Here is an 18378-nt window from a genome sequence, read left to right as displayed (position 1 = left end):
CGAAGGACCACTAGAGGGGAAAAAGCAATAAAATAAGGGATCCAATTTAGTAAATTAAAGGGGAGCTCATAAAAATTAACACAAAAATCTATATTCTGTTTGGCATGTTCAATAATACTTCTATATCACATACAACACTTCTTGCCTCGCATTTTCCAATAGATTTGCTATGTTGCAATATCTAAGGAAAGGTCGCCAATCGCCAAAAGGTTCTTTTATTGTTTCTTAACCAACCCACATTGTTTTATAATATGTCAATTTGCTTATACATCAGTGCTGCCTGTCACAATTTTCTTGGGCATTTCTTAGTTTGAAGGAAGACCTTGTAGCAACCCAAATCATTGCACTAAGCACCTTCCATCAATACTATTTATTTCCATCGCTCTCCTCTTTAAGTTCATCAAGCATTTGATTGTTTTTATTTTTTATTTAAAAAAACCACTTCCCAATATGCTTAAAGTCTTCTGTGCTTTTATTAAATCTCCACCTGCCCATTTCTAAGCATCCTCTTGACCGGGGTGTAGAACCAATCAGAATAGCATCTGATTAAAAAAAAAATTCCAGAGCAACATGACTCTCCAACACAAATCACAAATCTCCACTGTTTATCTCAACCAGATTTTAATTTCTTGTTGCATTACACTTACCCCGGTACTCAAATATCTTTTCGGTTAAAGCGCTTAATGCAATAAGCAAGCTGCCTTTGGGTGCCAAAAGGCAAAGCGCAGAGGTAATAAATATATGAGTAATCAAAAAGGGTATGGTTGGGAATGATACCAAGGAGGACGATTCCCTGCTAATCCCTTCCTGACTTGTTCCAATGGCCACTGAGTAGGTCAAATAATTCTGTTTGGAGGAGGCTTGGTTACTTGTCCACAGAGAAGCTATGGCGTTCATACACAAGCTGCACGAAGGTGAATATCGGACCCCCTTCCAGTCTGCTGCACTTTGCCCATAACCCAGCCCTGACCTGGTTCTGAGAAGGGTGAGGTTAGAGGAGACACCTCCAGGGATCTAAATCAATCCGCCAACTTCCCTTCCTGGTTAAATTATAGTGCCCTTTTTTTGTGATGGTGATGACCAAGCACTGAAGGGCAGCTGACCTCAAATCAGACCACCAGATTCGCTGTTTCCACCACGCCCTGATCAGAAAGGTGAAAGATCAGGTCTTTAATTCCTGCAGAAGCTTGGCTATGATTTAGTGCACGGGTCCCATGCCCCCATGTCCAAAGAATGGCTTCATCTTGCAAGTGGGGGGGGGTAGGTGGAATTTGGGACCTAGAAAGGTCCCAAATACACACACACACACACACACACACACACACACACACACCGTCCACGGTCATTCGATCAATGACTTTTGTTCCTTCTACGCTGAGGATCCGTCCCTTTCTTAGTGTACCACGCGCAACTTTGCTCTATAGTGCAAAGAAACCCAAGCGTGAAACAGCGGCAGTGATTAGAAATGTGATCCTCAATGCACGTTAGTGAAAACAACATACAAAGGATGCATTACAGAAGGGGAAATGGCTTTGTGAAAATGTGTACATTAGGGGAAATTCATACAAATATATGTGTTTTAGAAGTACCAGTAATTCACACTACAGTGCTGCTGCTGAACTTTCATGGGGACTTTTTAAAGAAGAAGAAGAAGAAGAAGAAGAAGAAGAAGAAGAAGAAGAAGAAGAAGAAGAAGAAGAAGAAGAAGAAGAAGAAGAAGAAGAAGAAGAAGAAGAAGAAGCAAACCGATGTGGGATAGAAAAAAATTAGAAACTGAAATTGATGTATTTTCCAGTCTGTAACAAAAGTGCAATGACAAAGAAATGTATGCAATTTAGGGAAACACTATATGAGATCTGTGATCAGGACTCCTGTTGTATAATACTGATTGGAGGGGGTGGGGGAGAGAGAGAGAGAGAGAGAGAGAGAGAGAGAGAGAGAGAGAGAGAGAGAGAGAGAGAGAGAGAGAGAGAGAGAGAGAAAGAGAAAGAGAAAGAGCAGCAGCAGTCAGCAAACCAAACAGAACTGCAAGGAAGAGCGATAAAGGGTTAGAAGTGTGGATAATGGCAGTGCCAGCCTTAGCATGGCATTTAGCTTGAAGAATGGAATGTGAACAAAGGAGGGAGAAAAATGGAGAGGGAGCAGGGGAGTGGCTTCAAGAGACCCTTCCTATGATCTCTAGAATGGCCTTGTACACATGTCATCGTTTCCATCAACCACACAGTCCTGGGGTGGAGCTAGACACAGGAAAAACCCCACTGTAAATAAGTCAGAAATTAGATCGTTATAACAAAAGGGGGGGAAAATATCTATATAAAATTGTGTTTTAAAATTTCCTGCTCTCTGGCGCCATCTGGTGTTGCATTCAAATCACTGTTTCTGTACTGATGTAGCCGAGTCCCCTGCTTGTCCTAACTCCCAGATTCCATCTTTCCCATTCCCCATAACAATTTCCTACAGTGTGTGCTTTGCAACAGGGGTAGCCAATGGGACACCCTCCAGGCGATATTTGGACTATAACCCCCATCATCCCTGATCATTGGCCTCCTTCGCTGGGGCTGATGGGAGTTGAAGTCTAGTAACATTTGAAGGGCACCATGTTGACTCTCCCTGCTGTAGAACACACACACACACTGATCCTACCTCGCCAGAAAGTTATTCCTGGTGGTCCTCCTGTGAGAATTGTATGCCAGGCACCACAGCTCAGTCAGTATGAGTATCACCTGTGGGTGTTTAACCAAGGTAGACACAGCTCCTGATCATAAACATCCTTTGGAGTCTATACCATAGCTACCAAGTCTCCCGTATTCCCCGGGAAATCCCCGTTTTTCCAGCTGTTCCTAGCTGAAAAAACGGATTTTTTTGTTTTTCCCCGGTTTATTCTGGCGCAGCGGCCATTTTGAAACTGGGCGGAGCATGCTCAGAAGTGACTTTTGATGCTGCTCTGCCCAGTTCCAAAATGGCTGCAGTGCGACGTCTGGCGCGGCGGCCATTTTGGAACTGGGCAAAGCAGCATCAAAAGTCACTTCTGAGCATGCTCCGCCCAGTTCCAAAATGGTGGCAGCGCTACTTCCGGTCTGCTACTTCCGGCCCGGTCCCTTATTTCTCGGACAGCAACTTGGCAGGTATGGTCTATACAATCCTCAGCAGCCCACCTAGCAAAAGCTTCAGTAATCTCTGAGCAGGAGCTGTGAGCTCAGGTTATGAGGTTTCACTGACCTCATAGGGGCCCCGAGGAGAGGCTGCAGAAACAGGGGTGTGCAAGGCACAGAGACACAGGGAGCTGGGCAACATGACAAGTCCAGCAGCCACACATGCCCCGTGCTAAATGTAGGAGATCGGAGCTGTTCTTGACCCTACCGTGACCTCCCCTACCATGTTGGCATTAGCAGGACTCACTCTCTTCTTGCTGGCAACACACATGAGCTACGTTAAGATGGCAGCTAATGACCCCGAGGCCACCGTGCTAGGCTGCGTCTCAGCGCTCCTGAACCCGGAAGAATGCCACGAGCTCTACATCCGGCTCGCCACACCTCAGAAGGATGCCGAGCGGCCGTCAGAAGAAGGGGACCTCTTCCCTGCCGGCCAATGGGAAGGCATCTCCGACATGGACCAGTGCAAAGAAAGCCTGAAGCAGTGGTTGCGGATGCAGAGAGGCGCCATCGACTGGGACCGCCTGGCGCGAGCTCTGCGGCAGATCGGCCGCCCCGATGTCTCCAGGGAGCTGAAGAAGAGCCTCAGTAAGAACAGGAGCTTGGAACCCAAGTGGGACGCAGAGGGAAACCGGACGGTGGTGGTGGGCGCTCAGCCATCGGCCCTGCTCGCTGAAAACAAGGCGCCCACCCGCAGGAGCCGTTACGGGCCCATCCACAAACACCGCAAGACCTTTGCGAAGGAGGGCAGCTGGGATCTCAAGGCTTTCCTCCTCCAGTTGTTGCCAGTGCCTTTGCAGAACCTGACCCTGCAGGAGTGCGTCGTACCGGTTGCCCGGCTGCTTGTCGTGAGCTTCATCGCGGGGCTGGTCCTCTGGCTGATTTCCGTGTATTATGTCATTTGCTGGAATCTGGGGCAATGCCTCTTTGCCAGCGGCCTTCGCTACGGTGCGAGCCCGGCTCGGCAGAACATGAACTTGACGGTGATTTGGAACCACCAAGGTCTTGAAGACGCTATAGATGACGAGGACGACCCAGAAAGTTCTCCGGAAGAGGATGCTACAGAGGATGAACAGTGACCCCAGCAGCTCCTGGTGAATTCTGCAGGGAAGTTGATCTCATTAAATAAATTCACTTGCGGATCTTTTGTTTTGAGTTGAACCCCTCGCAGACTCAGGGCGCATGGTACAATCTCCTGTTGTGTGGTGACCGTAGGTGAAGGAATGTCACAGGGCAAAAGGGGAGGACATATGCCCTGGGCCCCTTGAGAATTATCCAAAGAAGTGAAGGCTATTAAAATGTTAAATTGCGCTGCTATGTTTTCTTTCCAGTCTGTGGAATAGCGAAACGTGCTCATTTAAAGTGGTAGGTGACAAACCAGTTTGGGACTTCTGAGACGTTTAAGGCTAGACAGAGTGGTAAAGGTAAAGGTAAAGGGACCCCTGACCATTAGGTCCAGTCGTGACCGACTTTGGGGTTGCGTGCTCATCTCGCATTATTGGCCGAGGGAGCCGGCGTATAGCTTCCAGGTCATGTGGCCAGCATGACAAAGCCACTTCTGGCAAACCAGAGCAGCACATGGAAACACCGTTTACCTTCCCGCTATAGCGGTTCCTATTTATCTACTTGCATTTTTATGTGCTTTCGAACTGCTAGGTTGGCAGGAGCTGGGACCAAGCAACGGGAGCTCACCCAGTCACAGGGATTCGAAGCGCCGACCTTCTGATCAGCAAGCCCAAGAGGCTCAGTGGTTTAGCCCACAGCGCCACCTGGGTCCCCCAGGTGGGCCACTTGGGCCTCAGACAGAGTGGTACTGAGGCCCAACTCCTGCCAACCTAGCAGTTTGAAAGCACGCCAGTGCAAGTAGACAAATAGGTACCACTGCGGTGGAAAGGTAAACGGCATTTCCGTTCGCTCTGGTTTCCGTCACGGTGTCCTGTTGCACCAGAAGCAGTTCAATCATGCTGGCCACATGACCCGGAAAGCTGTCTGTGGACAAACGCCGACTCCCTCAGTCTGAAAAGCGAGATGAGTGCTGCACCCCATAGTCGCCTCTGACTGGACTTAATCGTCCAGGGATCCTTTACCTTTTCTCTTTACTGATGCCCTATTCTCATTGATCCTGTAACTGCAGCCTAACACAGTAAAGCGCATCCAAACATTAAGCACAGGAGGCAGAGATAAGAGAGATGAGATATTGGATGGAGGCTGTCAGCTGGTACACAGAGAGAGAAGGGGGGGCGAGAGAGAGGGAGAGACACTTCTTAGCTGGGGCAGACTGTCAGAGTAATCAGAATGTTGAGGTTCGGCAATTGTGCCTTTAAAGGTCCACAACGATTTTTAACTCACCCCAGCGCCAGTTCCTGTCACTGCTCAGATGCAATGAGAGGCCTGAGTAGCAATAGCTACCGGTAGAGCCAGGGCTAGGCTCGCTTTGACTTCAATGTTAACTAAACCCTTCACTGCCAGGGTGGACTGGCAGGTTAAACTATTGGATTATGCAGAGATTGCAAGAATGACCGGGAAAATCAGAAACCGGGAGGATCAAAACTTCATTAAAGAATGGGAGAAATTTATACTATAATTGACGGACCACTGTAAACACTTGAACTCTTTGGCAGGTTTTAAATAACTCTTGTAATGTTACATAGATTTTGAATACAATGGTGGATTGAAAATTAGAAGGACTTATAGTATGCAGCTGAAAAAGTTAGTTAAAGAACCCATGGAGTGGAGGAAGGAAGTCTTAAGATTCAGAAGAATCTTGTTACAGGTAGGTAGCCGTGTTGGTCTGCCGTAGTCGAAACAAAATAAAAAAATTCCTTCCAGTAGCACCTTAGAGACCAACTAAGTTGGTATGAGCTTCCGTGCGCATGCACACTTCTTCAGAAGAATCTTGTGTAATTTTTATTATTTGTGATTCTGGGTGTGAATGAATTTGTAAAATCGATAAAAATCATTTTATAATATAATAATAACTAACCCTTCACATTGGTAGAAGAACATACCCTCCAACATTTCTCCAATGAAAATAGGGGTGTCCTATTGTATTATTATTATTATTATCATCAATACCCTGCCCGTCTGACTGGTTTGCTCCAGCCACTCGAGGGAGCTTCCAGCATATTTAAAAATAGTAAACCATTAAACATTTTTTAAAAAACTTCCCTTCAGATGTCTCCTTGGCTCTGGGAGTTGCATAACTGCCCCTCGTATATTTATGATTATGCGTTGAGTTGCTGACTGGAAAATGGAAGGGAAAAGGTACCACCTTTTGTTGTCGCCCCTTCAGCTATACTTCTCCTGCTAGTGGACTTCACATGTACAGTATCCTAAGTCCAGGGCATGGGGCTGCCTTGAGATTTGCAGTCAACCATCTCCACCTTGTGGTGCCTTTGGGCTCCTGCTGCAGCTGATGCCAGAAGTGAGGGAATGGTAGACTGTGACAGACAGAACCACCACCCCCCTGAATAGGCAGGAGCTGCCAAGATGTAGTTTTGAGTGCATCTGCCCAGATGCAAGATCCACTTTGTATTTGCCGGGCACAGACAGTGTTCCACGTTAAGCATTTTCCTGGAAGCTGTGCATAACCTGCTTGAGAGCTGCACTGACTTTTCAAATTCTGGGTACTGCTAGTATGGTGATGTTTATATTGATGTTTCTCATTGCTCTGCCCTGCCCTAAAATGTGGGATTTTAACTGTACTGCTTGCACTTATTTGCGATATTTTGGTCCGTGCTGCTTTAAAAATCTGAATGTTTTTTGTTTTGTACTTATTGGTGGCAATTTGTGGTAAACCGCTTAGAGATTTTTTGAAGGATTGAAGCCATATAAGTCACCTAAATACATATTAAATAAATAGATGTATTAAACACGTCTGAAGAGTTCATCGGTGAGGGGTTGTGGATTCAAGGATCAGTCCCGGGCATCTCCAGGTACGGCTGAGAATCCCTCCTGTCTGAAACTCTAGAGAGACCCTCCCAGTCGTTCTAATTGTTTTATTCTTTATTGCAAAACCCTACGAGAATATGACTGATGGTGGTATGAAAAAGAAGCAAACAATCAACCCAACAGAATGGAGGGGAAGATCTAACCCATAGCTAGTTTTGCCACTAATCACTTTTTTGCCAGTTTCTTGATGGTCTTTATGCTGTTCTGGCCAGTTTTGTGTTAGGCTCCTTGATCTCTAGTAACTCTGATGTTTATTTGGACTTGGATATGCAGGGACGTGTGTGGCGCTGTGGGTTAGACCACAGAGCCTAGGGCTTGCCGATCAGAAGGTCGGTGGTTCTAATCCCAGCAACGGGGTGAGCTCCCGTTGTTCGGTCCCAGCTCCTGCCAACCTAGCAGTTTGAAAGCACGTCAAAGTGCAAGTAGATAAATAGGGACCGCTCTGGTGGGAAGGTAAACGGTGTTTCCGTGCGCTGCTCTGGTTCGCCAGAAGCAGCTTTGTCATGCTGGCCACATGACCTGGAAGCTGTACACTGGCTCCCTCGGCCAATAAAGCGAGATGAGACAAGGAGGTTGTAGATAATACAAGGGTTTGAAAATATGTATTGTTAGAAGATAAGGATATTTAATTAAGAAGTAAGATACAGATTGAGGGTTTAAAGGATAAGATATAATAGATGAAGTAAAATGATAATATTGAAGTAAATTTAGAACTTATATAAGATTTAGAACTTACTAAATGTGAAACGCAAAGAAGCGCAGCAGGAGGTGGGAGAGGAAGTCAATAGATTAGAATTAAGGTTTATAAGTAAGAATTTCTGTTATGCATATATATATATATATATATTTGTATTTTTTGGATTCTGTAATTTTTTGTTTTTGTGTGTTTTGTATTTTCTTTTTGTGTTTGGTATTTTTGTATGTTTTTGTTGTCTGAAAAATTCTTAATAAATATATTTTTTAAAAAAACAATAAAGCGAGATGAGTGCCGCAACCCCAGAGTCGGTCACGACTGGACCTAATGGTCAGGGGTCCCTTTACCTTTATGCAAGCTAACCTCAGCGTATGATGCCATCAGTAATTGCAGATCCTCCAAGTGTCCGTATTTTCCAGAATACTTACAGGAAGTGACTTACAGAAGCCGTCCTGGTTTCTGATATGATCCCAAAATGTCACACTTTTTCTTAAAACAGCCCTCTTTTCATCGGAGAAATGTTGGAGGGGGTGGAGTTTTGTGACACACACACACCCCGAGCCAAGGAGATAAGTAACTATGCAACCTTTAGAAAACATCTGAAGGCAGCCCTGTATAGGGAAGTTTTTTTAAAAAAAAGTTTAATGTTTTATTATGTTGTTATATATGTTAGAAGCCTCCCCGAGTGGCTGGGGCAACCCAATCAGATAGGCCAGGTATAAATAATAATTTTTCAATTAGTATTATGGAATCGGACATCCCTATTTTCATCAAACAAATGTTGGAGGCTATGCAATTACAGTGGAACCTCGGTTTACGAACACCTCGGTTTACGAATTTTCAGTTTACAAACGCTGCGGACCCATCTGGAACGGATTATTGTTTATGAACAGACTTCCGGAACCAATTACACCCATGCTTTGGGTTAAGTACGCTTCAGGTTGAGTACTCCACGGACCCGTCTGGAACGGATCAATCCACTTTCCATTGCTTTCAATGGGAAAGTTCGCTTCAGTTTATGAACGCTTCAGTTTATGAACAGACTTCCGGAACCAATTGTGTTCATAAACCGAGGTACCACCGTACCTTAAAATCCCCTGGTTCCTCTCCTCTGAGGGAGGCTGTTGTTATTGAAGGAGGGACCAGAAGGGGGCGCCGTTGGAGAAGCAGAAAGCAGAACAGACTGTGAAACTGAGCTACTTAATTAAAAAATGCACATGAAAGCTTATACCCAGAACAAACTTAGTTGGTCTCTAAGGTGCTACTGGACAATTTTCTAATTTATTTATTTATTTTGACTGTGTCAGACCAACCTGAATCTGCAACTGAGCTGTTTAAGATGTGTAAAATTACACACACACACACACACGCCTTTCAAAAATAAACCCCAAGGGGGAATGACCCTAAAACAGCTCAGTGCAGATTGGGCATATTCCCTAAGGAATGCTGAGCAGGAACACTCCACGCTGCAACACTTCATTGCAGATCTCAATGGCGGGTCCAACGATAAATATACAAGGTGCAGAGATGTTGCAGGAAGCAGGCCTGCAAGCGCAGGAAGAGAAAAAGAGCAAACAGTCCGCCTAACCTCCGGCCCGCTAAGGTTTCAGAAGTGACATAACCTGCTCAGAACTTGCAGAGCTCATAGGGAGGGGATTATAATGCACTAAGATAACCCCCGTAAGCCCTAAAGCCGCTCCAGGCCCTTTCCTTGCATTAAGGCAGGAGGAGAAGGTTAGCTAATTGTCCATCTCAGAAGCACGTGGACGGCATGTCAGAGTCACAAGGGCAGATATCACCTCTGCATTTTGCTTTCATCCACAGCTCCCAGAAAGGGATTGGCTTGGCGAGTGAGGGATAGCAATTGACTTTAATTTTTTTGTTTTTATACTTTTCGAGTTTATACATGTCACTGATTTTACAATCGTTTTGACATTTCAACACTTGACTTCCAACCCGCTCTTTCTGCGCTTCCTTAAATTTGTTTCTAAGATCTTCTGCATCTCCAAATTAACTTAATTTGCTCGTTTATTCATCTTCTTTAAATACATACTCTTATGAAACTGCAGGTTGTCGCAATAATCCTGCCAATGTTTTTGTCTGTCTACAATTTATCTGTAAATGTTCAACAAAGCATTTCCATTCTTTTATAAAAGATTAGTCATCTAGATTCCTTATTGTTCCTGTAAGCTGTGCCATTTCTGCACATTCCATACGTTTTCGTATCCATTCTTCCTTTGCAGGGACTTCTGCTTCTTCCCATTTTGGGGCCGGTAACATCCTTGCCACTGTAGTAGCATACACGAATAGGTTTCTATACATTTTAGGTAGTTCTGTCCCTATCATCCCCCAAAGAAAAGCTTCTGGTTTTATTTTGTTTTTACAAAGGTTATTTTAAACATCCTTTTCATTTCATTATATATCATTTCCCAGTAAACTTTAACCTTACTACAAGACCACCACATATGATAAAAAGAAGAAGATGGGATGGCAATTGACAATGCAGGTTGCTCTTTTCCGGGATGTTATGCAAAGTTTGTTAAAGAGATCTTGCTTGCTCTCCCACCAAGAAATATGTGGCTTGGTGTTGTGATGAGGAGCATCAAGCCAAACAAGAGCCAAGAAGACCCTTTTAAAATTGTTGGAGCCTGAGAGACTTAGAGTAAAATCTTTCCTTTCCACCTTGACTGTGGTCTTCGGTCGTTACAAAGGGGGAAAGCGTGTATTGTATGCTAGAGAGTCTGAAGGTTTATATAGACTATATTTTAAAAAGCATTCACAGCCACCTGTGAACCGTAGAGTAACCCAGCCAAGTCAGGGGCTGAGAAATGTAAAGCCTCACTCCGGATGTATTCATGAGGCGCATAGACTTTTGGGACATTTAAATTTCACAGATGTGATAAAGACAGAGAAGATTGTTGATGGACTAAACTTAAAGCCATGTAAATACTATATGCAATGTGTATCTTGTTGTAAGAATAAGATAAAGGTTGCAAGAAAGGGCAAATGCTCAGGCAGGAAAGTAACAGAGCCATTTGAACGTGTGCATTGTGATTTAGTAGGGCCACTCCCTCCTTCTTTAGGAAATTCAAAATATTGGCTTACTCTTATTGATCAGTACAGCAGATATTGTTTTGTTTACACCATTGCTGAAAAGTCACAAGCACTTGAGAAGTACAAGATTTTTTGCAACTGGGTAAAAACCCACTTTAACAAACCTATAAAGCATTTGTTTTCTGACAGGGGGGGGAGAGTTTGTTTCTGAGGAATTTTCACATTTCCTGGAAGCGCAAGGGACTGTTCACGAGTTGTCCTGCCCTAGAAGTCCTTGGCAGAATGGGATTGTAGAAGTAGTGCAACGTGATTTGCAGGCAGGTGTTAAAACTTACTTGCATGGTGCTAATTTGGGGAAAGAATATTGGGCGGAATCTCTTCATGCCTATCTTTTTGTTAAAAACAGATCCTATCATTCTAGTTTAAATGTTACACCCTATGAAATGTTGTTTAAAAAACGCCCTAATTTAAAATACCTGCGAATTTGGGGTTCAGACGTTATTATTCACTACCCTGCTAGACACAAGTTGGATGAGCGTAGTGTTCAAGGAAAGTTTATGGGCTACCAACAGGGGGCGTACAGAGTTTATGTACCAGCAACTGGTAAATTTCATATTACCAGAAGCATGATTGAAACTGTAAATAGAGTTGCTATTTTTCAAGATAGTGATGGTTTAGATAATGCTGATGAGGAGGAAGTAGAAGTAGAAGAGGAAGAAGCTGGAGCAGGGGATACTAGTGTATCTGAAGACGAAAAGCCTGTTGTGTCTGGTGATTTGTTTGAAAATTTAAAGACACAGACACCTAAAGAAAGGTTAAGTTCTTCTGAATTTTCTGAGAGTAAGAAAAGCCCACAAGAGTCTCATCAGTCTGATGATAGCAATTTACAGTCTGAAGCTAGAAGTCCAAATAGTTCTACTGATTCTGAAGGGCCTAGCTCTTCTTCAGGACTAAGACGTTCAGACAGAAAGAGACAGGAACCAAGACGGTTTTCAAAAGAGCAGTTATACACTGTGTATGCCAATAAAGCAGTTTTTGAGCCAAAATGCTACAACGATGTTCAAAAATTACCTTTGCATGAAGCTGCAAATTGGTACAAAGCTATGGATGCTGAAATAGCTTCTTTAAAAGAGCATAACACTTGGTCTCTTGTACCACAAACCCCAGACATGAGAGTTATTGATTCAAAATGGGTTTATAAAGTGAAAACGAATGATAAAAACGAAGTTGTAAGGTACAAGGCTAGGTTAGTAGCCAGAGGTTTCCAGCAAATCCCAGGTGAAGACTATGATTTGTGTTACTCACCGAGCGTAAAATATGAATCTGTTAAGCTTCTGTTAAAAGATGCACCCCAGCGTGGACATTCTGTCTATCATGTAGATATAAAAACTGCCTATTTGTTTGCAGATTTAGAAGAACAAATTTTTATGCGTGTTCCTGATGGCGTAATCGCCACAAAAGGAGTAGTGTGCAAACTAAATAAATCTCTTTATGGTTTGCATCAGAGTGGTAAAAACTGGCATCAGACTTTAGTGAAGGAATTGCTGAATTTTGGTTTTACACAAGGCAAGGCAGATAACTGTGTATTTACAAAAGAAAATGGAAATTCTGTGACCAAATTATGTGTGTTTGTAGATGATATATTAATTTCTACAAAAACTAAACATGAATATACACAGATAGTGTCACTGTTACAAGAAAAATTTGATGTGGTAGAATTAGGCAAAGCTAAAAACTATATATCCATGCAAATTGAAGAAGGCAAAAATGGTTCTTATCTGATTCATCAAAATGCAAAAATAGATGATCTTGTTGAAATGTTATGTTTAAAGAATGCAAATGGGAAAGAAACGCCTATGGTATGTGGTTTCACTTTTACAGATGGCAATAACACGTTCTCTGACAAAACTTTGTATCGCTCTGCCATAGATAAGCTCAATTTTATTCAAAGAGTTTCAAGGCCAGATGTGACTTATGCTTTTCATTTTCTGGCAAAATTTGTAGAAAAACCCACTACCCAATGCTTCAAAGCTCTTAAGAGAGTGGTGATGTACCTCAAACACACAAAACATTATAGGTTGGAATTTACACCATCTATTGACAAAGGTTTTGAAATATATTGTGATGCATCTCATGCTGTAGAGCAAAATAATTACAAAGGTACATCTGGTATGGTTTATTTTTATAATGGGTGTCCTTTTGAATGGAAAGCACAGAATCAAAGGATTAATTGTCTTTCTTCAACTGAAAGTGAGTTATATGCCTGTACTCAGGCCATTCGTGATATAGAGTGGTATTTACAAATATTTGAAGACTTAAAGATGCCAGCATCACTCCCAGTAAAAGTTTATCTCGATTCCCAGAGTGGACTTGCTATCCTGTGCTCAGAAACCAACACACAGCGCACTAGAGTGTTGAGATTACGTTTACAATTTGTAAAGAATTTGATTGCTGACAAAACAATTGTTTTTGAATATGTCCCCGGTGACAAACAAGTTGCAGACATCTTTACTAAAGCACTTCCAAAAGCTGCGCATGAAAGACATGTACAAAGTTTGTCTCTGTTTCACAATAATGAACTGCAGGGGATATGTTGAATGATTGTGTAAAAGTGTCATTATTGTTTCACTGTATCTTTAAGAGTCAGGAAAGATTTAATGACTGGGGCTCTGCAGCTGTGGAGCAGCTCTACAGGTGTTGCTGTGAAGCTGATGATGCAGGGTATATCAGGGGTGTTGTGTGTTGCCTCTGTGCTGGGCGTTTTCCCAGTGTGCTCTTGGTGGGTGGTTTGGTTGTGCGGGTATTCTGTGTAAGCCTAATTTAATTTTTTGTAATTTTTCCTTTCTCCATTAAACCAAGCATTTGTTTAAGCCTTGGTCTCTATGTGCAAGTTCCTCAACCAGTTTCTGCTGATTTTGCTTTTAACCCCAACAGACCCAACCAGCTATGAAATCCAAATGATGACCCTGGTCATATTAACTGTTCACAGGGCTTATTTTTCCAGCCAGAACTCACTGGGGTGGAATCTACACACATATTTAAAAAACGTTGTGAAAATGCCTCTTTAAAATACATTTTGAAAAAATATATTGAATTTGCCATAGCTCACTGTCGCCATCTTGTGTCACATTTGCATAATGCACTTTGTTGTTTTTGTTTAGTCGTGTCCGACTCTTTGTGACCCCATGGACCAGAGCATGCCAGGCACTCCTGTCTTCCATTGCCTCCCGCAGTTTGGTCAAACTCATGTTTGTAGCTTCGAGAACACTGTCCAACCATCTCGTCCTCTGTCGTCCCCTTCTCCTAGTGCCCTCAATCTTTCCCAACATCAGGGTCTTTTCCAGGGAGTCTTCTCTTCTCATGAGGTGGCCAAAGTATTGGAGCCTCAGCTTCACGATCTGTCCTTCCAGTGAACACTCAGGGCTGATTTCCTTCAGAATGGATAGGTTTGATCTTCTTGCAGTCCATGGGACTCTCAAGAGTTTCCTCCAGCACCATAATTCAAAAGCATCAATTCTTCGGTGATCAGCCTTCTTTATGGTCCAGCTCTCACTTCCATAAATCACTTCTGGGAAAACCATAGTTTTAACTATATGGACCTTTGTCGGCAAGGTGATGTCTCTGTTGTTGTTGTTTTTTAAATGCACTTTACAACACACTTTACAACACACTTAAAATGTTTTATTTGCAGCTGATTCCTAGAACTCAGTTCCGGCACCTCTCAGGTGGGCACCATTGCCATTATAAGACAACAAGAGAGCACCAAAAGCGTTTTTGGTGAAATAAAGCTTTTCTGCTGGTAAGAAGCCTATTGACCGGACCAAACCTTTGTATTTCTCAACAACAGCAGAAGAGCAAAAAAATCTGCTTAATTCCAATTGTAACATACAGAAGAGTTTACTGGGTAATACATATCCTCTTATTTCCTGTATTTTTATATCATATCCTGTTATTTTCTATATTATGTTCGCTATTGCAGGCCAACAAATGTTAATTTAACTCGAAAAAAAGTATACCTCCTCTTATACCTCCAACAACAATAATAAAAAGAATGAAAACGTGGTCCTAAAATGCACCCCACAAAAGGGTTAAAAGCCCAGTCTTCTAAAAAAGATGGACGAGAAGCACTAAAGGCATCTATGCCTGCTGAGACTACACATCCATTTTCCGGGGGGGGGGGGAGTAGGACTTTTTGTAACCCGAGAAAAGATGGAAGAGATGCAAGGAAAAAGCAAGATGGCAAGCGGTACCAACAGCTGTCTGAAAGGCAAAACAGAGACACTGCTTTACCCAGGACACGGACCCAGGAAGTAGGTAAAGCTGGAACATATATGTGACATGAGAACCTCATTGGACCTTGCTAAACCTCAACCTATCCTTTCAGGGCCGGATTTAGGTTTGATGAGGCCCTAAGCTACGGAAGGTAATGGGGCCCTTTATATGTCCAGCTGTCCTTTGTCAACAACAAATTGTTGCTGTTTTTGTGTTGAATATATGCTCTGTAGTAATTTATGGACCTAATAGGTATCTATTAAAAGACACCTGCTTCTTAGGAGAAAAGCAATGACAAACCTAGACAGCATCTTAAAAAGCAGAGTCCATGCAGAATGCAAAGTCTATGCAGAATGTAGGCACCCTATTTATAGAAATGAGCAAACCAGTGAAATTTTTTGGGAGCAGGCTAGCAGGTGGGGCCCATGGCTTACATCATAGGAGCCTACACATCACAAAACACTGTTTCTTTATGTAGGTTTTATTTTATTTGTTTTTTATCTTATATTTTGGAAATGTACATCCAGGTGTTTTTTCCTTTAATTTTTTGGGGGGGCCCAAGGGAGTGGGGCCCTAAGCTACAGCTTGTTTAGCTTATACGTAAATCCAACACTGAATCCAACACTGGGGCCAGGATTTCCAGCAACTTGCTGCTTCTATCTCCCTCTAGGTCAGTTCCAACAACTGATTTACCAACCAGCAGCCTATTATGTGCTGCTGATGTGCCCTTATCAACTGGCAAGTTCTGTAGTTCAGTGCCAGCTGAGCGTTGCTTCCTGGCTGCCAGAATACACACCGCGTATTAGGACCCTCGTACCTACGGGACCACCTCTCCTGGTATGCCCCGCAGAGGACCTTAAGGTCCACAAATGACAACATTTTGGAGATCCCGAGCCATAAGGTGGCTAGACTGGTCTCAACTAGGGCCAGGGCCTTTTCAGTACTGGCCCCGACTTGGTGGAACGCTCTCTCACAGGAGACCAGGGCCCTGCGGGATTTGACATCTTTCCGCAGGGCCTGCAAGACGGAGCTGTTCCGCCTGGCCTTTGGGCTGGACTCAGTCTGACCGCTATGTTTCCCTCCCTTATGGTTTTGATTTGGGCTACTTTAAAATGAGGCTGCATTTTTTAAAAAATTAAATTTAAATTGTATTTTAACCCGTATTTTAATTAATTGTTTTTCTTTCTTTTACGTTCTATTGTAATTTTACCCGTATTTTAATTAATTGTTTTTCTTTCTTTTACGTTCTATTGTAATTTTACTGGTGTTAGCTGCCCTGAGCCCGGTTTTGACTGGGGAGGGCAGGGTATAAATAAAAAAATTGTATGATTACAAAGTGAATGCCAATTGTAGGCGACCAGAGTGCATGGAGGTGCCCTCCATCTCTTGGATCCAATGGCTTCCTTCTTCCAAGCTGAAGTCGCTTCATTCCCGCTTGTTAGGTCCAGGACCCCCGTGTATAAATAAGCAAATGAGAGTCGGGTGGCTAAATTTAACCCTTGACTTAAATACTTTCCAAATCCTGCTCAGAGCCGTTTTAAGCAACATTGCAAATTAAGATGTCTTCCCTAGCTAAGCTTACGGCAACGTGCAAGCTGTCACAGCTCCGGAGTCTAAATCCCCATCTTGGGCCCAAGGCCGAAGCTCCTTTCATCCCTGGGCGTGGTAGAAGGCTGCGTCCGAAAACTTCCACCTGTCTTAGCATCTCGGGATGATGCTCCACCCAATGAATGTGGCAATGAAAAACCAATGGGAGGAACAAGGGCTGAACATTTGAATACTTCAGGGTAAGTCTTGGCAAGAAGATAGGGAGCGGCGGTGCAAAGACCACCTTCTGAAGGACTAGATCTCAAAGCAGGAACTGGATCAGTGTATATTCCCCAGGGATCACTGTTAAGCTGAGCTTTCTGGCAAACTCTTGAGAACAGATTCCAGTTTTCTCTAAAGACGACAAGCAATGGAGAATCCACATCAACCTCAGGTATGGTTTTCCAATGGTTCTGCTATTATTATTATTATTATTATTATTATTATTATTATTATTATTATTATTTACTTATATTCCACTCATCCAACTGGGTTGAACCAGCCACTCTATTACCACGACCAGAATTTCTGCCTTATCTGTGAGGCCTCAATTGTTACATTTGATGTTGCTTTTTTTTTCTGAAAGTGTATAGATTTAGCCAGTGCTTTTTTTCTTGGGGGGGGGACAAGGGGATGCATACCCCTAAACATTTTGTGAATCTTTGTACTTTTGTCCATTTACTGTATTTATTTCCCCCGATTTGAACTATAAAATGGTGGTTTTATTGAGTCAAAATGAGAGTACCCCTTTAAAAAATTGTTAGGGGAAAAAAGCACTGGATTTAGCTACACTAAAGCTATGCAAGGAAGAGCCGACAATCAGGAAATGGGGTTTAAAATCCTAAATGCATTTTGAGACTAATGAAAGGGTTTCATTGACTGAAATTTGCAGAGATTGCATTGTCCATGCTATTAGTAAGCAGGTCTTTCTCCTGGGAGGGTTAAGTAAGCCTTTCAACTTTGCGTTCTCAACCAAGAGCTCAGGGGCGTTTTCGGGGGCCCTACCACACCCCGCACAAATTGTTGAATCATTTGCAGCCCGCCAATGTTAAAGAACTGCCAATCTGCCAGAACATCAGGAAACAAATTCATGCCTTGAAATGTGTAAAGGAATGGATGTCTTGACCTGTGCGTATAAATCTGCCTTATGCCAAGTCAAATCCTTGATCCACTTAGCATAGAACAGGGGTGGCCCAAGAGACTGATCTACTCACAGAGTTAAAAACTGGCAATGATCTACCCCCTGGGGTTCAGGTCAAAGTTGTTGAGCTTTTTTTAGGAAGGAGGAAGGCCCATGGGGGGGGGGGTTCGGGTCAAAATTGTTGAGTTTTTTCAGGGAGAGGTCCATGGAGGCACAGGTCAATTCTGTGTCTAGAGCAGCTGTCTACCAGCTCCATCTGGTATGCAGGCTGAGACCCTAGCTGCCCACAGACTGTCTCGCCAGAGTGGTGCATCCATCATATATGGACCCCCCCGCCCCGCTTGTCTCCCTGTTTGGTTCTGTATACAGTGGTACCTCTACTTACGAATTTAATGCGTTCCGAACGCACATTTGTAAGTAGAAAAAAATTGTAAGTCGAATCCCATAGGAATGCATTGGGAGAAAAAATTCGTAAGTAGAAAAAATCCTATCTAAACCACATCCAAGATGGCAGACGGAGCTCCATT

The 18378-nt window shown here is 43.2% G+C and overlaps 1 protein-coding gene across 1 annotated transcript; it reads left to right on the top strand.

Moving 5' to 3' along the window:
- The first annotated feature begins 3376 nt into the window (after positions 1-3376).
- LOC148686728 (transmembrane and death domain protein 1-like) lies at positions 3377-4231 on the top strand. The gene has a single exon (XM_088664344.1). It carries the CDS (start codon positions 3377-3379, stop codon positions 4229-4231), a length of 855 nt encoding a protein of 284 aa, XP_088520470.1.
- Positions 4232-18378: the final 14147 nt, after the last annotated feature.

The sequence above is a fragment of the Zootoca vivipara genome, chromosome 2 (assembly GCF_965207765.1).
Source record: "Zootoca vivipara chromosome 2, rZooViv2.hap1.1, whole genome shotgun sequence".
NCBI classification, from domain to species: domain Eukaryota; kingdom Metazoa; phylum Chordata; class Lepidosauria; order Squamata; family Lacertidae; genus Zootoca; species Zootoca vivipara.
The sequence above is the reverse complement of the archived record's forward strand: the minus strand, read 5'-3'. Positions and strand labels throughout refer to the sequence as shown.

Coding starts and splice junctions, on each gene's coding strand:
- LOC148686728 (XM_088664344.1), top strand. CDS start 3,377: ATGTTGGCATTAGCAGGACTCACTCTCTTCTTGCTGGCAACACACATG.